Source organism: Trifolium pratense, linkage group LG3, assembly GCF_020283565.1.
Source record: "Trifolium pratense cultivar HEN17-A07 linkage group LG3, ARS_RC_1.1, whole genome shotgun sequence".
Taxonomy (NCBI): Eukaryota; Viridiplantae; Streptophyta; class Magnoliopsida; order Fabales; family Fabaceae; genus Trifolium; species Trifolium pratense.
The window spans coordinates 16,947,946-16,971,987 of NC_060061.1; the positions used below are offsets into that span (position 1 = coordinate 16,947,946).

The 24,042-nt window shown below is 33.6% G+C and overlaps 6 protein-coding genes, 1 non-coding gene and 1 pseudogene across 10 annotated transcripts; 2 read left to right on the forward strand and 6 right to left on the reverse strand.

Annotated features, from left to right (window-relative positions):
• Positions 1–708: 708 nt before the first annotated feature.
• On the reverse strand, positions 709–3,880 carry LOC123916504. Of its 3 annotated transcripts, none has more exons than XR_006812167.1 (3): positions 3,429–3,880; positions 3,207–3,301; positions 709–1,193 (listed from the first exon to the last, which is right to left on the reverse strand). XR_006812167.1 is itself a non-coding variant. In XM_045967968.1 (3 exons), exons 2-3 carry the CDS (start codon positions 3,460–3,462, stop codon positions 871–873), a joined length of 357 nt encoding a protein of 118 aa, XP_045823924.1. In that variant the 5' UTR covers positions 3,463–3,476; positions 3,535–3,794; the 3' UTR covers positions 709–870. The 3 variants fall into 3 exon arrangements, 1 of the variants encoding a protein (XP_045823924.1); XR_006812168.1 differs by having other exon boundaries at positions 3,207–3,319; positions 3,429–3,796; XM_045967968.1 differs by lacking the exon at positions 3,207–3,301 and having other exon boundaries at positions 3,429–3,476; positions 3,535–3,794.
• On the forward strand, positions 3,866–4,901 carry LOC123916503. The gene is made up of 2 exons (XM_045967967.1): positions 3,866–4,250; positions 4,336–4,901. Exons 1-2 carry the CDS (start codon positions 4,122–4,124, stop codon positions 4,777–4,779), a joined length of 573 nt encoding a protein of 190 aa, XP_045823923.1. The 5' UTR covers positions 3,866–4,121; the 3' UTR covers positions 4,780–4,901.
• Positions 4,902–5,534: 633 nt separating this feature from the next.
• On the reverse strand, positions 5,535–5,607 carry TRNAK-CUU. The gene has a single exon. It is a non-coding gene; the product is annotated as a tRNA-Lys (tRNA).
• Positions 5,608–6,150: 543 nt separating this feature from the next.
• On the reverse strand, positions 6,151–9,543 carry LOC123914039 (protein RTF1 homolog). Its single transcript, XM_045965012.1, has 2 exons — positions 9,282–9,543; positions 6,151–8,414 (listed from the first exon to the last, which is right to left on the reverse strand). Exon 2 carries the CDS (start codon positions 8,388–8,390, stop codon positions 6,423–6,425), a length of 1,968 nt encoding a protein of 655 aa, XP_045820968.1. The 5' UTR covers positions 8,391–8,414; positions 9,282–9,543; the 3' UTR covers positions 6,151–6,422.
• Positions 9,544–10,053: 510 nt separating this feature from the next.
• LOC123919045 (phosphatidylinositol N-acetylglucosaminyltransferase subunit A-like) lies at positions 10,054–15,574 on the reverse strand. Its single transcript, XM_045971267.1, has 8 exons — positions 15,275–15,574; positions 13,840–14,412; positions 13,185–13,339; positions 11,409–11,499; positions 11,009–11,125; positions 10,826–10,929; positions 10,472–10,562; positions 10,054–10,382 (listed from the first exon to the last, which is right to left on the reverse strand). Exons 1-8 carry the CDS (start codon positions 15,407–15,409, stop codon positions 10,233–10,235), a joined length of 1,416 nt encoding a protein of 471 aa, XP_045827223.1. The 5' UTR covers positions 15,410–15,574; the 3' UTR covers positions 10,054–10,232.
• A 569-nt stretch (positions 15,575–16,143) lies between these two features.
• LOC123918333 (bifunctional epoxide hydrolase 2-like) lies at positions 16,144–18,831 on the reverse strand. Of its 2 annotated transcripts, none has more exons than XM_045970349.1 (5): positions 18,599–18,831; positions 18,297–18,511; positions 17,434–17,601; positions 17,076–17,311; positions 16,144–16,749 (listed from the first exon to the last, which is right to left on the reverse strand). In XM_045970349.1, the coding sequence occupies exons 1-5, from the start codon at positions 18,666–18,668 to the stop codon at positions 16,503–16,505; spliced, it is 936 nt and encodes a 311-aa protein (XP_045826305.1). In that variant the 5' UTR covers positions 18,669–18,831; the 3' UTR covers positions 16,144–16,502. The 2 variants fall into 2 exon arrangements, with proteins under 2 accessions (XP_045826305.1, XP_045826306.1); XM_045970350.1 differs by having other exon boundaries at positions 16,144–16,744; positions 18,599–18,749.
• Positions 18,832–20,133: 1,302 nt separating this feature from the next.
• On the reverse strand, positions 20,134–22,417 carry LOC123917383 (epoxide hydrolase A-like). Its single transcript, XM_045969083.1, has 5 exons — positions 22,257–22,417; positions 21,969–22,183; positions 21,024–21,191; positions 20,686–20,921; positions 20,134–20,567 (listed from the first exon to the last, which is right to left on the reverse strand). The coding sequence occupies exons 1-5, from the start codon at positions 22,324–22,326 to the stop codon at positions 20,321–20,323; spliced, it is 936 nt and encodes a 311-aa protein (XP_045825039.1). The 5' UTR covers positions 22,327–22,417; the 3' UTR covers positions 20,134–20,320.
• Positions 21,546–21,655, forward strand: LOC123919173 (annotated as a pseudogene).
• Positions 22,418–24,042: the final 1,625 nt, after the last annotated feature.

Sequence of the window (24,042 nt, forward strand, 5' to 3'; positions counted from 1 at the left end):
ACTGAAACCATTTGTATTATAAAATGGTTTTACACTAAATGGTTTAATGATTTTAAATACTGATTATGACTGAAACCATACGTAGGGTATAATGGTTTTGATAGTTTTCTATGTGAAACCAAAATAATTGTCTAATGGTTTTGTAATAAAATTAATAAAATTGGATTAAAAGGGGACCGACGGGTTTACATCCGCTCATTCGAGGGATGAATACTATTTATGCAATATTATTCTGGAAACCATTATGTTGGTAAAATGGTTTTAGAGTGTTAAACAGTGAAACCATTTGTATTGAAAAATGGTTTTATGTGTTTATTGAAACCAATATTGTGTTTAAATGATTTTAAAAATCCTGGAAACCATTATGCTGGTTAAATGGTTTCAGATAGTTATACACTGAAACCATTTGTATTGTAAAATGATTTTACACTAAATGGTTTAATGATTTTAAATACTGATTATGACTGAAACCATACGTATGGTATAATGGTTTTGATAGTTTTCTATGTGAAACCAAAATAATTGTCTAATGGTTTTGTAACAAACTTTAGTGGTTGAGATCTACTAGTGTCAAATTGATCAAACCCATCTAATCTAAAATCAATAATTGTGATTTAAAATAGTGAAAAACTGTGTCGAATATTACTACGACATATATGAATTCATTATTAAGACATAAAAGAAAGCAACTAGATTGAACACCAATCATGCAATATTTTTATATGATATATTTTGATATTTTGGTATGATATAATCATCAATACGTACCAACAAAATAACATGAAATGAATAATTCCCAATAAATTGGCTGTTCACCATGTCTAATAATTTTGTAACAAACTCTAGTACAAACTTATAAAATAAAAATAGTCAATCAGTGACAATTTTTCTTTTTAAAGCCTCGTCATCTCTCTTTTGTTTCTTCCGTTCTATAAGGAATTTCTGCCTTTGTCTAGCTTTTTCATAATCATTTTTAAGTCGCTTCTTTGACTTAATTGGATTTGGTCTTTCTTTGAACTTTGGTGCAGTGGACTTCACCCCATCAGATGGTTCACCGACAGCAGCTGCTTTTGAAGACTTAGATGGTGTCACGGAAGATGGGTCTGTACTAATACCTTTAGAAAGAAGCAACTCCTCTGCTTTTTTCCAAGCTTCAAGAACACCATGAAGGAAAATTTGAGAAGCCTCAGGATCTGCGCAAACACGTGTAGAAAATAACAACAAAAACCATTCAATTTGGTTACTCACACAAAAACAACAACGTAGTTTCAACAAAGCAATACTGTTTCATGCAGCATCTTCAAGAAAAACAAGAACTACTACTAGTACTAGTACTACTCATCATGCAGCATCATTGAAATGAGAAAAGATTCATGGTGATGAGAAAATATTAATTCACACATGTCCAAACCCTCTTCACAACTAGCTAGCTATGAATGGTAGGTGGATATACAAAACACAGAACAAATTCACTATACAAAACACCTAAAAAAAGAGAAATGTAACATTGAAACCATAAGTATGGTTTTATGGTTTCACTAAGTTATACACTGAAACCATTTATCAAGACTAATGGTTTCAATGTTTAGACTATAGAAACCATTTAACAAGACTACTCAAAATCATTTTCAAAATCAAATTAGAATCAATACAAGATCAGTAACATATGCAGAATTCATCCTTATTCTGAAGATCAGTAACATCAAAACCAAAATGTTTCAAATCAAAAGCAATGTACTATAGAATCACATGACCCATGTTTTGGGGAAACAATTATAGGGTCTGTTTTTATGAATCACACAACAGTTATAACTAAAGGCCACAAGTAATGTAACTTGGCATAAAGCAACAGAAACAAAACATAATGCTAAATTACATTACTTGTAATAGTTGCACACTTGTAGGCAAAACATAATGCTAAATTCCAAAATTAATACAACCTTGTAGCATATCAGAAACAAAATCAAAAATGGTTTAGCATATCAAAACCAAAATCAAAATTAAAATCAAAATGGTTTTGCACACTTTTTTTGTAGATTATATTATTACTACTAATAGAAAACTTAGTATTTCATGCCATTAATTACTACTACTATCTATAATCATTTTCAAACATCTAGCCTATAACATGGATCTTAATTACATATGAATATTGATTCACTTTGTGAACATTATGAATTCATTTCTATAATGTGTGTCTGTATTACATTTAATTTGTGTTTCGTTTTTTCACTGCTAGATTACTTTCTATGTTTTAAACATTTTGAGAAGTAGGAAAAAAGAGAAACATAACATTGAAACCATAATTATGGTTTTATGGTTTTGATAGTTTCAATGTGAAACCATAATACTTGCCTAATGGTTTCAGGCAAAAACAACATTAATCCATATGAGATTCAAACTCAAAATCAAAATCCCTTTGTTTTATTACATTATTATATTATTATATTTTTCACCATTTGAAGAACTATTTTTTTACTGGTTTTGTCCTTCCGTTCTTTCTTCTGGTTTTTCCTATTTGTTGAACTAGGTGACAACGGTACATTATTTTGTAGGATCATGTAAAAGTTGTTGCTATATATATCGATGAAAATCGGGTTAAACTCACTGGACCTGGTAAAAATTTACGGGTTCGAGTATCTGGCGTTGAAGAAGAAGACATATTGTCTGGGTTCGTCCTGTCTAGTGCTGGTAAGGAGTTCTTTTCTACCTCTTATTAAATTTTACCTCAATAGTACATTTTAGAAGTTATTGGAGAAGTTTTATTGAGAATGTGTTATAGAAAGCATAATTAAAAATCAATTTTGATGCAATACGTAAAAACTAGTTTATTTTGGAAGTATTTCATTTCTTCTTCTTCTGATATGAAAAGTTAAGCCTCCTAGTATGCCATGACAATTAGCCCAACTAATATACTATGACCTCAGTTCCCATTCCAAACAATTTCAAATTGTATTGTTTTGATTTGAAATTTACTTATATTGTTTTGATAGTTTTAATGTGAAACCATAATACTTGACTAATGGTTTCATGCAAAAACAACATTCATCCATATGAGATTCAAACTCAAAATCAAAATCCAGAAATATAACAATAAAAATCAAAGTATTCAAGCTTTCAAACGTGCAAAAGTTAAACATATTCAAGCATGCAAAATTATCAAACCTAATTCTCAAATCAAAATCAAAGTAAAAATTTAGCTTAACCTGTTTTCTTTTCACCATTTGGTTCGTTCAGTGTTCTTCAATTAGGGAATGGTGATGAATGATGAACGTAATCCTCAATTCAAAAATTGTCAAACCTAATTCCCAAAATATAACTAGGAAACCATTTAGTACATCCAATGGTTTTAACCTTGTGAAATTAGAAAATAATCAAACCAAAATAATACCTAATTCACAAAATTGAAGTAAAAATCTAGCTCTAACCTGTTTTCTTTTCACCATTTTGTGGTTGGTTCATTCAAATTATGTATATGGTGATGAATGATGAATGGTTTTGAATGACGGCGACATTGAAGATATTTCTCGGCGACGGTGACCGTGTCTGAAAGAGCGAGCGAGCTTTTGCGAAACCGTGTTGTTGCAGATGGAAGGCGTTAATGGCGACGACGATGGCGAAGAGGGAGCGAGTTTTGTTTGATGATGAACGAGTGATTTATTTTCTGAAATGTGTTGTTCACGTGGGTGGGGATCTGTTGGGGTGTACGAAGTAATGGACAGAGGTGTGCTAAGCAATGATCTTGGGCTTATGCACGGTGCATAAGCTTGACCTTATGCACCATAACCGGACCCAAAAATTGTCATGTAGTTTAGTGAAAGACAAACAATCTTGTTTGATAACCGAAATAGTAGTAATTTTCTCTGTGCTAAAAAAAAAAAGAAAATTACAAGAATATTGTAGTCATGAGATACTAGAAGTCTAGAACCATAGATAACGATAAAGGTAAGAGCAATATGATGATTGGTGAGAAATGAACCAGCAAGATCGCGTGTGAGATCATGAAATGTTTATTCAGTACAATAGTACTACTTTAATCACTTCATTGTCCGACGTGGCAGTTGAGATTGAGAATCAAGCAGCACATCATCATCATCATCATCATCAACCAATCATCATCCATGGCGGTGCTAGCTCCAACCTCAGCTCTCATCAACCACCGCACACTCCGTCACCAACGCCCATTCCCCACTCCCTCCAACAACAACAAACTTCCTTTCACCGTCTTCGCCATGGCTCCAAAACAGAAGGTACAAAACAAAACAAAATATACTCATAATTATAATGTTTTCTAATTTTAATTTTAACATATTCAATTCAATTTCGGCGTTCCAGGTGAACAAGTACAACGATAACTGGAAGAAACAATGGTACGGAGCAGGAATATTCTACGAAGGAAGCGAAGAAGTTGAAGTAGACGTATTCAAGAAACTCGAGAAGAGGAAAGTATTAAGCAACGTAGAAAAAGCTGGATTGTTATCAAAAGCTGAAGAATTAGGCGTTACGCTATCTTCAATTGAGAAATTAGGTTTATTTTCTAAAGCTGAAGAACTTGGCTTACTCAGCTTATTAGAGAATCTCGCTACAATTTCTCCTTCTGTTTTGGCTTCTTTGTCTCTTCCGACGCTTGTGGCGGCTATTGCAACGGTTGTTCTTATTCCTGATGATTCTACTGCTCTTGTTGTTGTTCAGGCCGTCGTCGCCGCGGCTCTTGGTGTTGGGGCGGTTGGGTTGTTTGCTGGGTCTGTTGTGCTCGGCGGGTTGCAAGAGGCTGATTGATTGATTGATTGGGTCAGTAAGTACATGAGTTTTTAACCGCGGTTGTTTTTGTTGTAATTATATATATTGTGTTAATAATTTACTTCATTAGCAATCAAAAAATTATAATAGTTTGTAATTTATTTTCTCCATCTTATTATCATCTTTTTTGTTTATAGCAAATATGCTAAATACACAAATTAGAGATTAGACGGTTTTTGGTAAAATTAAGTTATAAGTTGACTTATATGTGAAAATTAGTCGATAGCTGAAAAGCTAATTGAAAACTATAATATCTTATGGCTGAAAAACTATTTGAATGAAATTAAAGTATTTGTCAAATTTAGATATTGTAAAAAAAGACATAAAAATATATGGTTAGTGGATAATTATTCGTAATAGAACTCAAGTTTTATCTAAAGTGATAAAAAAGAGGTAGAGAACTCACTTAATGGACCGATGGAGTATAAACATGAGGTGGAGGTCGAGGTTAGAATGAGACATAACTTAGGAGATGATGAAAAGTTGTATATATAGGTCAATGTATGCGACATATGCTATTTGACAGAAAAAAAAATTCTCAAGTTTTATCTAAAGTGATAAAAGAGAGGTAGATAACTCACTTAATGGACCGATGAAGTATAAACATGAGGTGGATGTCGAGGTTAGAATGAAACATACCTTAGGAGATGATGAAAAGTTGTATATATAATAGGTCAATGTATGCGACATATGCTATTTGACAAAAAAAAAAATGCAATTTTAAACAAAATAAACGCCCACCGTGGGGCTCGAACCAACGACCACAAGGTTAAGAGCCTTGCGCTCTACCAACTGAGCTAGACGGGCTACTTGTTTTTTGACCGAAGGAAGGCTACTTATTGTATTCTTAATTTGTGTGCGATAATAAATCATATTGATGTGATTCAGTTTAGCGTATCATTTATGAACCATGCACACTCTTAGACGTGAGATATCTCATCGAACTGTCAATTTCTTTTCAGTGTAAAATATATTTATGTAAATATTGATTAAAAAAATTTGTCGAAAATAAAAAAGATAATGACTAACTTGAAATGGTAACACAAATGTTACAAGAAATGTTGTGCTTCTTGTCAATGGATTGCTAGTTTTGATCTATCTACTCTTTATTTATAAAATTCATTTTGTAGAAGTATACATTTGTGTAAATTCACATCTAGGAGTGAAAAAAGTGATTTTAGAGTACAAAATTGATCTTAAAGTAAAAATATTTTGCCTGAAAATTGATTTTAACTTGAACTTTATATTTTTTGCCTCTAATTGTGATTTTTATTCTTATTGTTCATATTACTTTTACACTTGAATGTATACATACAAACCTAAACTATTCTACATTCAAATAACTTTTAATGAAAACAAAATAATTTCACAAAATCATATTGAAAGTCAATTTTTGTCATACAGAAGTCTAAAACTAAACACAACACTTGGAAAAGTAGTAAGTACTACATTTATCACACAACTTTATTGTTCAAGACTAAAGATAAATAATGAAATATGCGGAAACATGACCACTTATAAAAATTTCAACATTACAACAACATTACAGTAGATAAAAACCATATTTGGATGATTAAATTGCAGACTTACTTCAACTGGATACTGCACAGCATCAACGGAGTTCAAAGAAGCCCTCTTCTTCTTTTGTAATCACCGACTGACAGAGTCAGTACATGCCTCCTGCCATCATTTTCCGAGAGTTTAAATCCAACTGTTGCTTCTATTCTTTGTTTTCTTGCCATAAATCCTGCTTGAGCTCCTTGTGCTCCACCATACTTATGAAGTAACGCCAACGAAAATGGCAGCTCAAAATTGTGCAGCGTATTTGATTCTGTCCCTTGATCCACCGGAGCATTCGTATCAACCAACTTTCCAGCATCAGCAGCAGCTTCCAAGGCAATGGCAGTAGCCACCACCCCAGACTCCGCAGTTACTGGTACTCCAGCTCCGTTGCTGCCTGCATCAGCAATTAAGCCAGCGGTAATAATATTTCCAGCAGCAGCTTTTTCAGAAGGATTGGCAACATAGTAGTTCCTCGATCTTGTCCACCTCCTTGAAAATGGATCATAACCTGCATCCCCTTCTTTCAAACCGGTTATTGGCCTCAATTCAGAAGCATTCTTGAAGTTCTCAACCCTATTTTTTCTGTTCATTTCAGCCAGTTTCAGAGCTTTGGCATCCTTCACTTTTGCATTTCTGGATGCCTCTAATTCTAATATTCTTGTCTTGATCCTCTCTACTTCCGCTTCGTCATTCTTACCTTGTGCTCTTTCCAACTCCCTCCTCAGTCTATCCTTCTCAGCGGCAATATTCATCGGCCTTGACGAGGCAGACTTTTTATCTTGTAACATCTGCTTCACAGTAGCTGCAGAGTAGACATATGAGATGATTTTATGTATAGCTTGTTTTTTTTCTAACACATCCTGTTTGCTTGGCATCCGGCCACCACTTCGTTCTACTTCCTTAACCCATTGCTTGTATTCCTCTTCAAGTGGAGCAGAGTCGCTTATCATAGCCATTTGCCACCTAGCAGCAGAACTTTCATTTCCCCAAACAACATTCAAGTACTTGGATGTTGTTTTGTTCTCTAGTTTATACTGTCGATCAGGGTCCGAGGAATCAACATTTTTCACCATGCACAGCCGGTAGATAGGTCCAGTTTTTGATCTCCCGATTCCAACTCTTACAAAGCAACCAACAACTAACTCCTCGAAGAAAGGTTCCATAAACCATTTTGCAAGTTTTGACCTGCGAATAGTTATTTCCTTGATATCCTGAAAGGATGGCCCCTCAGATCCAGATAATCCCCTATCATCATCGCTGTCAGCAATTCCTCCATCCCCAGTTGACCCATCTTCATCACTGTGTGACCTACTATCACTATCACTATGGCTTGAACTACTGAGATTTGCTGATGTGAAAGATTTGCGCTTTGGTGGGGAAAATTGTCGGGGACCTGAGTTTCTTGAAGCCTCTCTCAATCTACGGTGAGCTTCTGGATCTTGTTGTTTCAACCGCTTTGCACGCAATTCATTTAATGCTTCATTTTTGGCTGACCTATCGGCAGATCTGGCTGATGCGCGCACGCGAGATGATGACAGCAGGGGAGACTGCTTTCCGGTAATTATTGCCTTTCCTTTCTCACGCTTTGATGCTATCTTTCCCAACAAACTTTTATCGTCCTTTTTTGAAGCCCTATCCGACAAAATCATCTCTCTTTGAAGTTCACTCATCTCAGAAAGCTTCCGCCTGTCATCTTCATCTTTATAGAGATCATCACCGATATTTGATTCATCACTGGTATCTCCTTCACGGTCGCTTCGTCCATCATCATCTGCTTCTTCCTGACTACCCAAATCATCATCTCTGTCGGTCGGATCTAATCTCTTCTTCAGAGGAACTTGTGAACCAGATGGCTTTCTGCTTGCATAATTATGCTCATCATCTGAATCATCATCCCTAGAGTCACTCCCACCATCCGAATACGAGCCATCACGACGTCTCCTCGAAGGCGGGTGAGAATGTCGATTCCTGCCAGCTGTGCCAGTTCTTCCCGCAGCCTCCAAAAGCAAATTTTCCAAATCGGCCATAGTGATCAAAAAGACTCCTCAAATCTATCCAACATACACTAAATATCAGTAACCAAACTAAGTATTATTATTATTTATTTTAACCCACATGACAACAATATACAGGGAAAATATACACAACATAACTACTTAGTACGGCGCATCAAAAAGTCAATCAAGGATTAATTACCATACATGAGAAGATTGGTGAACAAGTTATACCAATCTAAATAATTCGCGTCGTCCTTCATCAGTTTCCCATAAAACTAATTTCCCAAAAAAAAAAACATAAAACAAAGCATCTAATAGACATCAAATCTTAGCCATGACAGTAACAATTATGATTCAAGGTTAACAATCATATACTTCCTCCGTCCTACAACAACAGTCATATTTGATCACTTCATACAAATTAAGAAAAACGATAAATGAAAAAAAGAGAATAGTGATTTTATTAAATTAAATTATCCTTATTAATCATTGATGTGTTCTCATTATCTTAAATACAAAGTGAAAAATAATAACTTCAGAGTGATGATGCACATAATATTAATTAGATGATACAAATTTTCTACTACTGAGGGAGTATACAATAATTTTCAGCTCAATCAACCACACAGGTATACTATATAGAATTCATAATTTGGACAAGGGTTGAATTGAAAATTTGACTTGATTTACACAAAAATTATCTCCCATATTGCAAATATCATAACTAATCAATAAACAAAAGCAATTTCTCATGTCCAAGCAAATTATTTTCATTACTTTACTTTTCTAATAAAAACAAATCATAAGAGTCTCTAATATATATTGTGTTTAGGAACAACAAGATCTATGGTTGGATGCATGTATTATAAAAAAGCAAGAATGAATAATTGAATGAAAGAAAAGATAGATCTGGAAGCTTACTGGTGCAGTGGGAGAGAAGTTCCAATGAGTTTGACTTCAAAATTGAAATTGCTTAGAATAAAGAGATTGAGGTTTTGCCTTAATTGTAAGAAGGTTGAAATTCTGAGAGGAATGTTACAATATTTCCATTCCTACTTTGTTGTTAGCTGTTACTACTGTCTGTATCTTTAGAGAAAGCTTCTACTGATAGATATTAAAGTGATTAATGTTCTGAGCTGAAATTTTATTGTCTTGTCTGGTAGCTGGGAACCTACGAGATCTAGAAGTAACACTATTTGAATAATTTTTTTTAGTAAAAAAGAAAATATTTGTTTTGTTTTTTTGTTTTTGGATAAATTATTTAACATATAATTTTTTTATAAAGTAATTATTTAACATATTTAAAACTACTTTTATAGTATGAAAATATTATTACAAGGTAACCAAATTCCTTTGTTTGAAATATTTTAACTAGTCACTGTTAAAATCTACAATAAACTACTAGTATAATTCAACTTTAAAATATTAAATATTGGTTCTTTAATTTTAATTAACCTTTCAGAATTTTATTCCTCGTTATCCATCCATAAAATAAGAATAAAAGTGGTTCCAAAAACAAAAAAAAAGAATAAAAAAAGCTCTTCAATATATTTTCAATGTCACACAACAGGTACAAACAAGGTTATCTGTTCAGATAAATCTAATGATACTTTCATAATCATACATGGTCAAAGATCTTGTACCAAATCTGTTACACTTACAACAACTTTGTCAATGTTGGATTGGGGCCCACATAGCATATATTGAACTTGAATGAGAATTCACCAATGCATTCTTATCATACAGGTAAAGAAAAATCTAAGACCTTTGATTGAATTTAGGATCCAATGTAATTTCATAAAGGTATTAATCTAAGATGAAGCAAACTTCTTCACCTTATTAATTTACTAGTATACAACAAAATATATTTTCCTATGAAATATTATTTTTATCATGTATATTATTAGTATCACTACTATTCTTATGATTTTCTGCATTATTGTGTTTTCTGCAACATCCCTCCAATCCATCACAGTTGCGTGAGAGAATAACATCAGGCGCCTCCTCGATATCATCTGCAGGCTAATAACGGAAGCACACAACACAAGTAAGACAACGCACCAAACATGAAGAAGCAAAAATGTTAATGTGTAACACAGTCTAGTCTATACCTGCCATAGTTCCAGTAGATGCCATAACAAAAAATTGAATATCATAACCAAGCAAAAGATCTTTCCTGCCCATGCTCCACAAGAAAGGTATCTAAGTAGCCAACGATAATAAATTTGTAAGTTCCGTAATTCATTACGGCAAAAGAATTGCTAAAGTTGTAGTGTTGTGTCAAATAAAGATACCAGAATACATTGTTTTACTACCAGCTTATGTTACAAGCATATTAAAGAATTTTATGCCCAGGTAATTATTAGAATACAAAAATCACATAATTAAAACAGAATGATCAGTGAATTTCCTTTTACAACTAGATGTTGCTATTAGAATCAAATTGAACATATGAAAGTGTTTACCGTGAGAGACTTTCAAGTAGGTTTTGATCGGGACACTTCAAAGCACGATCATATACAATTTTGGTCCTTTTGGCAACATCATGCCAGCTATAGAGTTCCCTCATCTACAGAAACTAAATACACTAAGTAACTAGTTTACCCAGTGAAAGCAAAAGAAAATGGTCATTTAAACTAAACACTTACTCGATTGTGCATGACTTGAGGATCAATATTAGGCAGCATAGTTATTGCCTTTTGGATTGAGCGCACCATATCACTTGGATCAGGTTCCGCCAAAACAATCATGTCATCTGGTACAACCTACAGCAAGGAAGTGAATCTATATCAACCTCCACGTGATAGTATTCCAAAATCTTGGAATTGACAAAAAATTGAAGGGCATAAGAGAATTTCTCGAAGAAAAACTACATAAAAGGTATTTATATATCAAATAAGAATAAAAAGAATATAGAGACATTGCATTATATATGCAGGGGCCAGGGTTCGAACCCCGGTCATCCCACTTATCCACTTTAAGGGTGGAATTTATAGTCACTAGGCTACTTGACAAAAAAAAAAAAGAATACATGTGGTACATACATACCTCAGGAACGCCTCCGACGCGCGTGCTGACTGTTAACAATCCACAACTAGCAGCCTCTAATATGGCTATGCAAAAAGCTTCTGTTAAGGAACTGTAACAGTGGAAACGTCAGGTAGGACAATAAATACAAAATAAATAAGGGTATTGCTAACGAGTGCCCCACGAGTGCCCCCGGGGCACTCTTTATGCATTCCATTTAAAGAAATTATTATTCTAAAAAGTAAAACATTTCAAATTCCAAGGCATTGGCTCCACACATTTTCATAAAACCTTCATCAATACTTACTATTTAAAATGCTTAAAGAGTACCCAGGGATCACTCGTAGCATTTTCCAATAAATAATATCAGATACACCTCAGAATGATAAATTTAATGTTCTTAATATATTCAAATCAATAACCTAACATCAGAAAAGCTGTATTGTGACCTAGATCAGATATTTGACTGTTCCAACGTCAAGGGGATTCATGACACAGGTCACAATGCTACATTAACCAACCAAGGGTACATAAGCAAACAGTAGAAAGTAGTGACAATCACTGGATATTTTGGGGTTATTTGGGTGAAATGGTGTGTCCTTTTGCTCCAGAGATCATGCTACACACTGGTGCACATTTCTTAAGATTGGCAAGGTGCAGGAGACGGAACCAGAAAAAATTATTGAGGGTGGCAGAAATATACATCATATAAACAACATCAACTACCTAAAAGCACTTAGAAAAAATTGCCGCTCATTTGAGTATCACAAGACTCGATGAATTAATCACAATATATAGGTGCACATGAAAGATATATCCAATTTAAAAAAGAAACATAAAATTAATTTTTGCTATTAATAGTTGAATAAAATTTAGTTTAATGAAGAAAAAGGTGTCCTACAAAAGCAAATATATATGCAAAGAAGCCATCAAAATCATGATTTTTCTTTTACAAAAATAAGTCGGTTAGTATATAAGTGGAATTGTAATTCATATAAACAATGCTACTATTAGTTTAAAAGGTGTTAGTATAACTTAATTCATTACTACAGTGGCGTACATTATTTTTCTTTATGATTGATACAGGGGCAAATATTATATTCATGTATAAATTACTATAGTATGATGTGTTAGGGGTGGCGGTCGCCCCATTTTCAATACACCTGGTTCCGTCCCTGGGCAAGTGCATGTCAAGCCTACATTATAAAGATGCTAGGTGAAATTTGAAATACTTACGGTTAATAACAGAAATAGATGCTTTGGAGGTCAATGAGTTATATGACATCAATTTAACAATTCCACTGGGTTTATAGAACTGTGCAACTTTTGAAGATAAACTGAAATTGTATGAATGGAACATCAGTCTCAACCGTATAAAGGAGGGGAGAAAAAAAAAACTAAACTGCTCTTTCCAGACACTTCAATGATTTATAGAACCGATCACACAAATCATAGATTTCCCATTATTTCTTAAAGATGTTACTCAAACCTAGAACTGAGAAGTATGATAGATGAGAACAGAAGGAAAATTTAAAATATTGACAACTAGATTTGCATCAAAATTAAGTTAGAAAATTTACTGTTCAACTAGATTTGCATCAAAATTAAGTTAGAAAATTTACTGTTCAAGTTCCAGCAAATTAAAATGTTGTATAGTAGTGAATGTCAGGCAGAGAAATAACAATAATAGCAAAAACAAGTGTAGAAGATCCAACGGATAATCACAAATTATGACAGTATAAATAAATTCATAACTATAAAAATAAAGAACGAAAGAACTTTTCCAGGAAGCCAAACCTGTTTAAGAAAATATGCCCAGATATTAGAACAGATCGGACTTGTGTATGTGGTACAGCTCCCAACAAATCAACTCGATCTTGAAGAGAATGCTTTTCTCTCATTTCTTCCAACCGTACACGCTTAGGCCCATCACCTCCAATAATGAAACGAACCTTCAAATGGGATACATAAATCATCATGTAGCCTTTTGTCAAATGTAAGATTACATCTAATCTTACATTGGTGTCTCTTAAGTGATATCAAATAAGCTAAAATATGAAGTTAGGATCGCAGGAATAGTTATTTATGGACTCTACAGTTTATTATTGAAATATTACGGACTCTATAGTTATTTCATGCATTTGACAGAAACTGCCTCTTTGAAAAACTTTTATACAGCCCCAAAAGAAGAAAAACAACAAAAAAGACTTATCCCGCTAGGTGGAACCGGAAAAGGCACCATTGACAATCATTTGTCAAACATAAAAATTGCAACTTTTTCTGTCAAAGCACTATGCAACTTTTTCCAACAAAAAGGCCAAGCATTTCAAGAGGGGCCATAAGTTAATACTTAATACCATTATATAGACATCATACAGAAATCTAGACCCAAATTTCATATACTGCAATATGCAAAACAAGCTGATGCCTGATAGTGTTTTCATCAACTCACATTAGGATTCAATCGGCACACTTCTGGAATGACTTCAACGAGCAAGTCCGCTCCTTTACGGTAAACCAATCGGCTGATAACAACAATAACAATGTCCAATCTGCTAGGACGCTCCAATGCTGGCTTAAACATGGCAGTATCAACAGCATTAGGTATTACAAAAACCTTCTCCGGCGCCAAATCAGACCTCAAAACTGTGTTTTCCTTGCTTGTATGAGAAACACAAATGGCTTGACTCACATCTGCCAAGGTAAACTGCAAAACCTTGTTCATGTGAATACTTCCAGCATCACTAAAACCATTCAACGAATGATCCGTAAACACAACCTTGTATCCCATGATTCTGGCATGCATAAGGGCCTCATGACAAAGTGTTGAAAAGGTTTGATGTCCATGCACAATGTTAATTTTTTCTCGAATAAGAATAGTTCTTATAATGGGCAGTGTCCCATACAAAGTTGGAAATGTATTCTGATTAAAGAATGGTCTCCATGGAACATAGTACACTTTCAAACCACCTGTCATGTATCTAACCCCTGAGCGTTTTCCATAAGCATGCGTTACAACCACCACCTGATCATCAGTAGTCATATTTTCATTCAATTCAAAAACATTGCAAATTACCACAGCCAGCACAACAAGTTATAAAATATATCAGTCAGAAATTGAGGAGTGTGTAACCATGTTATGTTGCTCAGTGAATGAGCAAGTTCTAAATGATTTTTTTCCTTAGATGAAAACAATCCTTTTCAAGTGATATATTTTTTTTTATGAAAACAATCCTTCCCATCAAGTCGAACCGGGCTTTGATATCACATGTTGGGAAAGCAATAAAAAAAAATCTCCACAAATAAGCAAAACAATTTCTTCCTTTAAATTATAACCATCAATCAAATTAGTCTCTAACTATAACAAATTATCAATTCCGTGCTTGAAATTGTAAAATGTCAATCAAAAGGATTTAGGGCCCGTTTGGATTTGACTTATTTTTTAGCTTATAAAAATAGCTTATGCAAATAAATAAACTTTATGTTAATTAATGAGTTTTCACTAACAAAAATTATATCTTTATAAGCTGTAACAAACTACCTTGAAATATTTTTAATAATACACAAAAGCTTATTTATTTGCATAAGGCATAAACTCAAAAATAAGTCAATCCAAACGGGCCCTTAATACTAATAAACCATAAGCTAGCCTAGAGAGCTTATGAAAGTAAGCCAAAAACAACTTATCAACTTGTCATAAATTGTTTCTATATGTTCTTATAAATAATCACAAAAGTGCGTAAACCAGTATATAAGCTCAAATAAGTGAATTCAACTAAGTAGACCTAGAATGCTTCAACTAGATGAAACCCACTTCATTTTTTTGCAAATTCAAAATAATAATGCGATACTTGAGCAAAAAAGAGTGTTAAAGGAAGAACAAGAACCTTATGGCCTAAGTTGAGCAAGCACTGAGAGAGGTAATAGATGTGATTTTCAACGCCACCAAAGTTGGGATAGAAAAAATCAGAGACCATAAGAATGGAATGCTTTTGATTTTGTTGAAGATCACTCATCATCATTATGAAAACCAAATGGTTGAAGTGATGAGAATGAATGTGGTGAAATCAAATCGAAAACAATTGGGACTGGAATTTAATTTGGTTTTCCTTTTGCGTATCAGTGCCATAATTTCGATGTTTCTTCTACAACGTAACGTACCCGCGTAAGATAAAACGGGAAAAGAAAAAAAAGAAAAAGATTATTATTGATTAATGATTAGTTACGTTTGAATTAACTTATTTTTAAGGTTATGGAAATAGATTATATAATTTTTTATGTATTATAAATTTGTCAATTTAGTTTACGATAAAATAGATTATAAAAATATAATTTTTATTGGTGTGAACTTATAAAATAGTATACAATCTAATTTATATTGTATAAATTGTTTGCATAAGTTCAAAAATAAGCTAATCCAAATGGGGCATAATTTTTTTTGGGCTAAAATACTCTTTCAGTCCTTTAATTAAATTGTTGGTTTTACTTTAGTTTTTTGTTTTTTTTTAACAGCATTGTTGGTTTTACTTTGTTCGCTTGATTAATAAATGTTCCGTTTAAATCCCTTAATTTTGTTTCCGTCTGATCAGATATTTCAAACGGTTCATCAATGGTTTTAATAAGGTCTTGAAATTTTCACGATGCTCGAATTGAACCATTAATAGTAATAAATATGTTTGTCTTTAGAAATGTTACGGAGAGATGGTTAGACCTCTCTCACTTTTCATAAAGATCAATTTGTTGAGAAATATAATAATTAAACACATAATACAAGATCAGCGGATGATTATTCCCAGGATCATACTTTTCTCACACTATAATAATAACAATGGAACAACAACAATATCTTTAACGTAAACTAGTATAATGCTTTGCATCTCGGTCACAACGTTGCCGTGATTTTTTTAATTATTGTAGGGCGAATATTTCCATACTTTAATATCATCATTCTACTAGCTTTTCAGTTATAAACTAACTTATAGCTTAATTTTACCAAACATAGCCATAATAAATCTCATCACTGATTTACTTCACACGTGTTGCTTCAAAAACAATAGTTCGATACACACTCCAAACTTGCCCATCCAAATACACCATTCAATTCATAACCAAACTTCAAGTGTTTTTGGCTAGGAAAGCAAGGATAAGCTGATTCACCTGTTCAGGAAATTGTTCTTGAACAAAATGAGTTCCCTCTGGAATAAATGTAACCTCCAAGTTGGGAACAAACTCTTTAGCCTTTTCACTTTTTATTAAATCCTCAAACCCTGGAAACTTGAAAACATAATCTTTGCCACCCATTATCAGCAGTGTTGGAACTTTGACCACAGTATCTGGCAACTTCAAATCATCACCTACTGTCCTACAAAATGCAAACAAAATAATTCCAATATCATTAACAAGAATTCCTCTTCACACTAGACAGGGCCAACCGACACCCATGTGCCGGCTGTGCGGTGGCATCGAGCCTCAAAATTTTTAGGCTAGACATCAAAATTTTGAGACCCTGTAATAATAGTTACTTATATATTTTTAATGTTCATAAAATATTAAATGTGTATCAATGTATTAATGGTAGCATCTAATATTTGCCTCGCCTCCAAATAGTCGGGGACGGCCCTGACAATAGAATGAATATCTGTATGATAGGTTAAAGGAACTAGCAAATGAGAGAAAAAAAGTTAGTACCTATATGGAACCTGCAATGCGGTTCGGAATCCAGATTTCTCATACAAGGCTCCATAAGTTGAAAGATCCTCCTCAGTAAACCAAGAGGGAAGAGGGGTATCAGGTTCCACCAAATCCATGATCTCCTGGTTTTCATTAGCTATTGGTAATTCACTTCTTGAGAAAAGGATATAAACGTTTCGCACAACAGTTTTTGCATCAAAGCGTCCAAAATCCGCCTCTGCTCTTCCTGGTTCCTGATACATACATATACATGTAGACGGATACAAAGACATGATGATAGTATCAGTAACATGCATAAAAGTAACACTCTTTATGGTTGACGGTAAAAGACCAAAAGGAAAATATACAGATTTACCTTCCATCTCAACATGTAGAAGCCTTCTGGGAGGTATTTATGAAGCATAGAGGGTCCTGGTGGAGCATATGGAACTCCCAATGTGATAACTCCTAACACCCTTTCTGGGTGTAGAATGGAGAATAGATATGCAGGAGAAGCTCCAAAATCTTTTCCAACAAGAAACACCTATGATATGAATTATGATTACATCAAAGATTAGGCATCATACATATTAAGCATATATATACTATAAAGCATAGTGGCACATTGGTTGGAATTACTTCAAGTTGTGGATGAAATCAGTCACGGCTAACAAATAAGAATATCATTACATGCTCAACAATACACAGTGAATACATCAAGATTAGATAAATCGAATTTGAAATTATGAATTACAGTATAGATTTTCCCTTCTTGAGGTAAAAAAGAATTGTTGTATATTATAGGCAAATTAGTCCTTGAAATTGTAAGTATCAGTCAAAATAGTCTCGCTGCAAATACATCCTTGAAATATTAAATTCATTCAAAATGGCCAATCGGTTCAATAATACTCTTGTTAGAGACATATCATAATGTACATTGATCTTAAATACTAAAATTTGGTAGATGAACATACTCACTCCATCCTTAATTATAAGCAAAAATATACTTTTTAGATTCATTCAAAAATTGATGTATATGATCTATAATATAAGCTAGATACATTTATTATTCAATGAATCTGAAAAGTTGACTTTTGCTTATAATTAAGAATTGGGGAGTACGTGAATAATAATGCATATGGTCAAACTGCTATACGGAGTGCTTAGAAAAGTATTTGGCAATTTGCAAAAATGTATGACTACTAGCTAGCAAAAGTGATCATGAATTTTAGTGTGTACCTTGGAAAGAGAAAGAGCATCAAGAATTGCGAGGAGGTCGTCGAGAAGATGAGAGAAGGTGGTCTTTTCTGGTTCAGGTGGTGGATCAGATAGGCCGTAGCCTCTGTAATCGGGAGCAATAGCTCTGAATCCAGCACCGGCGATGGCTATCATCTGGTGGCGCCAGGAGTACCATATCTCCGGGAAGCCGTGGAGGAATACAGCAACTTTTGGACCTGCAGGATAAAATAGAAAGAAAGGTGTTTGACTTTGATTCACAAGACAAAACAAAGATTGGATTGGATTGGATTCTCTGTGAGTACCGTTTCCAATTTCAGCTATGTGGAGTTTAAGAGCTCCCACGTTAACAAACTTGTGTTGAATTTTATCCATCAATTACAATCTCAGAGATAGAGAGAGAATGTCTTTCGTGTCTGAACTGAACACTGTCTTGCTCGTGCTTGCTAAGCAGTATATTACTATTACTACTTCACTTCACTTTGGTAAATGAATGAACAACCTTCGTATTCCAATCACCGTGGAGCACGTTAACTTACCAACAAACTATACTTTCCACTTCTATATAAACAAACAAAAATGTCAAGTGTCCTTAATTTTTACTTCAACGAAGTTTTAAAATTTTGTCATTTTTAATGTAATTTTTTATATATATATTTTGTATGTCTAATTAGTGTTCTTAAGGCATTTTATTTTGGGTTACAAGGCTAAAAGAAAACAAAAGTAAGGAAATTAAGTCGAAAGAAAGTTCCGGCCAAGTCGCTTCTAAGAAGATCGCTATTGCCTTCTGGGGGCATAGCATGAATTGTGAGATCAGCATTAAATGAAGTCTCAAGCTTTGCTAAGAAATTAGTGCACCGGTTCCCTTATCTTAGAGTGTGACAAAGAGTGATGTTGGTGTTTAGTAACAACTCTTTTATATCTTCAATTAGGACCGCATGAACATTGATAGTTGGCACTGAGGCAATTGATGATGTTTATGCAATGCAAAGAATCAGAGTAGCAGATAAGTTCTTCAATGACCATATTTTTGGCTAGAGTGAGTCCCTGGTGGATTGCATAAAGTTATAAGCATGAAGGATGTCAGATGACCCTTGGATAAAACCTGAGAATCTCGAAAGAAATTATCCTGAACTATTCCTTATAATTCCTCCAAAACCTGCTCTAACCGGAGAGCCAAGGATAGTGCAAAAATGATTGTTGTTGTTCTATTTAATCAATCTTTCAGCCGAAGCACCAGTGGAATTGAGAGGGAAACACTTATTTGGTCTCACTTATTTTCTAGTTATTTTGATACATTTCTTAAAATAAAAGTGTATTTTTATAATGAAAAACATCAAATATAAGTGACCTTGAAAATAAGATATTAAAATGAACTTTGAAACAAGTTGGACAGAACTTTGCATTTAGTGATCCACTCATCAACTCTAACACGTTTTTTGTATGATTTCCTCACTCTTGATCCCGCCATTCATACTTGTCGCCCCTGTTGTCTTGCAGTTTTGGTGGTACATCATCATTTTAACTTTTTTATTTGTCTAAATTCCTATTATCTAGTATCTTGTTCATTTTTGTCCTTTTGTTCTTCTGTCCTTACTTTACTTATCAAGATTCTATTTGATTATACATGCATCATTCAGTTTTTGTTTTCTTGCACCTTGTTCAATTTTTGTCCTTTAGTTACTTAGTATCACCTACTTGAAATATGCTGTTTAGTATTTAACACAGAGAAAAAAATAATACTAAATCCGAAAATCAATTTAGGAAAGATTGGCTTCAGGAAAAGCATGTGTTATTGTAAAACCTGGAGATTGACTACAAATATATATCCTAATAATACTGGTCACCAAGTCATAACAAGTCTATTAACAAAGGAGATTGTTTCACTGGTATTTTATTTTCACAACACTGTAAAAGTCTATTAAACACCATTAAATAAGCAAAATCAAATAGAAAAATACACGATTCGCGATCCCTTATTTCAGGAGTACACTTTGCAAGAAATACAACTAAACTTCCACCAAAAATCAAGTGTGCTTGGCAAGGAAGGCAAGGATAAGCTGATTCACCTGTTCGGGAAATTGTTCTTGAACAAAATGGGTTCCTTCTGGGATAAATGTAACCTCCAGATTGGGAACAAACTCTTTGGCCTTTTCACCCTTTGTTAAATCCTCAATGCCTGGAAACTTGTAAACATAATCCTTGCCACCCATTATCAGTAGTGCTGGAACTTTGACTATAGGATCCGGTAAGTTAAAGTGTTCACTAAATGACCTACAAATGCAAACAAAACATGTCATAAAAATTGAAAGGTGGAAAGGATCATATGCTTTATAGCAACATAGCAGCATTTCACTGGCAAAAAATGGGAACAAATGAAAAATGACAGCACCTGTATGGAACCTGCAATGCAGTTTGGAATCCCGATTTTTCATACAAAGCTCCATATGTTGCAAGATCATCCTCACTGAACCAAGAGGGAAGAGGGGTATCAGGCGCCACCAAATCCATGATCTCCTGGTTTTCATTAGCTATTGGTATCTCACTCTTTGAGAAAAGGATGTAAACATTTCGCACAACAGTTTTTGCATCAAAGCGTCCAAAATCAGCCTCTGCCCTTCCTGGTTTCTGACATGTACATACATACAAACAGAAACAAAATTATTTGTTAGTTATTGTAATGATATTACCGACCATCGCGGCTGAGATGTCAAAGGAAATTAGATTTACCCGCCATCTCAAAATGTAGAAGCCTTCAGGGAGGAATTTGTGAAACATAGAGGGGCCTGGTGGAACATAAGGAATTCCCAAAGTGATAACTCCCGAGACCCTTTCCGGGTGCAGAATGGAAAATAAATATGCAGGACGTACTCCAAAATCTTTTCCAACAAGAAACACCTAATGTACATTGACAAAAAGGACTAATCAATCGACAGATTAACCATATGATTATGATAGTGATGAATTTGAAGGGAATATTGACAACTCCATGGAGATGCTAATTGAAGAGGTAGAGAAACTACAGATTAATTTGTTGAGTTGTGTTATTTGAACATCAAAACCCAAAAAACGGTACATGACACTGAATATGTTTATCTCAATTTCTCTCTTACTTTTATTTACTACAATTTTTTTTTTTTTTGACTTATTATTTACTACAACTTATGCGTGTTTCAGAAATACACACATTTACCAAAGGACACCACCATATTTGACATCAAAACTTAAATGTCAAAATATCATTTCTCTAATTGTCCCTACGGAGACATCTTATAAAAATTAGAACGATATAGAGAAGATTGCCATGACCCGTATCCATATGCAAGGATGACACACAAATCACAAAAAAAAATATGATTTCTCTAATTTGTTCTCCTATTAATTAATTTATTTTTAGTCAAAAAAAAATATTTATTTTTAAGCAAAATAATACTCCCTTCGTTTTTTTTTTTCTTCTAATTGTCTGGTTTCATCAGATTTAGCATTTCTAATTAACTGTCTGGTTTGTGTTTTAAGGATACGATTTGTCAATTATACCCTTCCTCAATTATTCTTATCTTTTTCAATAATTGACTATTGAATTCACAATTGATTATTATTCAAAACTAATATACAATAATTTTTTTTGACTGTATATACAACAAAATTATAACATGTGAAATTGGAAGAGTGTACCTTAGAAAGAGCAAGAGCATCAAGAATTGCAAGGAGGTCGTCGAGAAGATCAGTGAAGGTAGTCTTTTCGGGTTCGGGTGGCGAATCGGATAGTCCGTAGCCTCTGTAATCAGGAGCTATAGCTCTGAAACCGGCACCGGCGACAGCAACCATCTGGTGGCGCCAGGAGTACCATATTTCCGGGAAGCCGTGAAGGAATACGACGACGTTTGGACCTGAAAGAAAGAAAAGTGTTTGACTTTTTATTGAGAAGATGACAAACACATGGTTCAGTGGATTCTGACTCACCAGTTCCAATTTCTGCTATGTGAAGTTTCAGAGCTTCGACATTCACGAACTTGTGTTGGATTTCATCCATTGATCACAATCACAACAATCTCACACTCAGACTGACCACTGAACTGAATTGAACTGTCATGTTCACTCTTTTATCATAAATAATAAATGCAATGCAGTCCTTTCCATCAAATAATTCAACTCTAATTCTTTTTTAAAAAATAAATCAATTTTGCTGCATAAATAATATATTTTTTTGTGCGTAACTATTAATTTCTGGAGTTTTAAATTATTTACCGATAAACTCTCCTTAAAAATTTTAAGCTATCGGATATCTAAGTCAATGATTGAATTTATGACCTCCTTAATTAATTTAGAAGAAATTCACGACATTTCATTCTCATCTATACATTCTTGGATATTACTATTTACTACTTCTTGGATATTACTAATATTTTAAAGAAAATGCTAAACAGTGCCCCCAGGCACTAGTTAACGATACATATATAGAAGTTTTATCTCGTAAATTGTGCATTCAATGTTTTAATGATGTGAAAAGTTATTCTCTCTCATCATTAACTTTATCATTTGTTTCCTTTTTTAGTATGCTTAACTAGTGCCCCAGGGGCACTTTTTAGCATGACCCATATTTTAATCACTTCATCTTTCTAAAATATAGGAGAGTGTAATAATCAAGACTAAATTTTTATATAGATTTTATATAGTTAGACTAACAATATGGGTGTTTTTGGTAGGAGAGAAAAAAATAAGGGGGAAATAAAAATACGGAAATCAATGTATGTAGTAGTACTTGGACTAATGTTAAGGAAAATGTTAAACAGTGCCCCCGGGGTACTAATTAAGGATACAAATATAGAAGTTTTATCTCGTAAATTGTGCATTCAATGTTTTAATGATGTGAAAAATTATTCTCTCTCATCATTAACTTTATCATTTGTTTCCTTTTTTAGTATGTTTAACTAGTGCCCCAGGGGCACTGTTTAGCATGACCCTAATGTTAATCCAAGTATATGCATTAATTTATGTATTTTTATTTCTCTCTTCTCTTTTTCTCTCCTACCAAACAAGGAAATGGATTTGGACTAATGTTAAGCCGGACGTCGTGACCCGGGTTCGAATTTGGGATCTCACAATTATATGTGACTTTAATTTCAGTGGATTACCACTTCATCTAAGAAAAAAAAAATTAACTTACCAATCTTTATTATTTTTTAATCTGTGTGCAAAACTCTAAAATGACCAAAGTTTTGAGACAGAGGACATAAAATACATCAAAATAACCTAATTGATCACTAATTAACTATATAAACAAAGTTAATGTGATGCTCTGAATATGAATTTATAAGTAATGATAAGGATAATTATTACCTTACAAGTGATTAGGTTTGTAGGCAGGGACGTATTCAGAAACTTTTCACACCGGGGACAGAAAAATAATAGTAAATAATAAAAATGAATCTATTTATTTATAGAGATTATCTTTTGTTACATTGTCCATGTAATTTTTTGTTATCATGTTATATTTACGATACGAAACTCATATTCTTTAGTTTAACAGTGATTGACTAATCACATCTGGGGAATATGTGGGGCACAAAAAATGAGTTCTTCCCTCGATTGAATTTTGTCCATACGCAAGAGCCAAATATCAAACTTTTGACCACTTGCTTAAAGGACTCGAGACTCTTACCACTTAAACCAACTAAATTTTTAATTAAATGGTTATAGTTTTAATAATCCAACACTTATAATTGTTCGACAATATAAATATTTTACA

Excerpts from the sequence above, each read along its gene's own strand:
- LOC123916504 (XM_045967968.1), bottom strand. The coding sequence starts at position 3,462 with ATGAACCAACCACAAAATGGTGAAAAGAAAACAG. Across the intron at positions 1,194-3,428 it reads AAATGGTGAAAAGAAAACAG|ATCCTGAGGCTTCTCAAATT; the intron begins GTTAGAGCTAGA and ends GTGTTTGCGCAG.
- LOC123916503 (XM_045967967.1), top strand. The coding sequence starts at position 4,122 with ATGGCGGTGCTAGCTCCAACCTCAGCTCTCATCAACCACCGCACACTC. Across the intron at positions 4,251-4,335 it reads CCATGGCTCCAAAACAGAAG|GTGAACAAGTACAACGATAA; the intron begins GTACAAAACAAA and ends TCGGCGTTCCAG.
- LOC123914039 (XM_045965012.1), bottom strand. The coding sequence starts at position 8,390 with ATGGCCGATTTGGAAAATTTGCTTTTGGAGGCTGCGGGAAGAACTGGC.
- LOC123919045 (XM_045971267.1), bottom strand. The coding sequence starts at position 15,409 with ATGATGATGAGTGATCTTCAACAAAATCAAAAGCATTCCATTCTTATG. Across the intron at positions 13,340-13,839 it reads TGTGCCGATTGAATCCTAAT|GTTCGTTTCATTATTGGAGG; the intron begins GTGAGTTGATGA and ends TCCCATTTGAAG. Across the intron at positions 10,563-10,825 it reads CTACTTGAAAGTCTCTCACG|ATACCTTTCTTGTGGAGCAT; the intron begins GTAAACACTTTC and ends TTGGCTACTTAG.
- LOC123918333 (XM_045970349.1), bottom strand. The coding sequence starts at position 18,668 with ATGGATAAAATTCAACACAAGTTTGTTAACGTGGGAGCTCTTAAACTC. Across the intron at positions 18,512-18,598 it reads CATAGCTGAAATTGGAAACG|GTCCAAAAGTTGCTGTATTC; the intron begins GTACTCACAGAG and ends TTTATCCTGCAG. Across the intron at positions 17,602-18,296 it reads ATGCTCTTTCTCTTTCCAAG|GTGTTTCTTGTTGGAAAAGA; the intron begins GTACACACTAAA and ends TTCATATCATAG.
- LOC123917383 (XM_045969083.1), bottom strand. The coding sequence starts at position 22,326 with ATGGATGAAATCCAACACAAGTTCGTGAATGTCGAAGCTCTGAAACTT. Across the intron at positions 20,922-21,023 it reads TCTACATTTTGAGATGGCGG|AAACCAGGAAGGGCAGAGGC; the intron begins GTAAATCTAATT and ends TGTACATGTCAG. Across the intron at positions 20,568-20,685 it reads GCATTGCAGGTTCCATACAG|GTCATTTAGTGAACACTTTA; the intron begins GTGCTGTCATTT and ends TTGCATTTGTAG.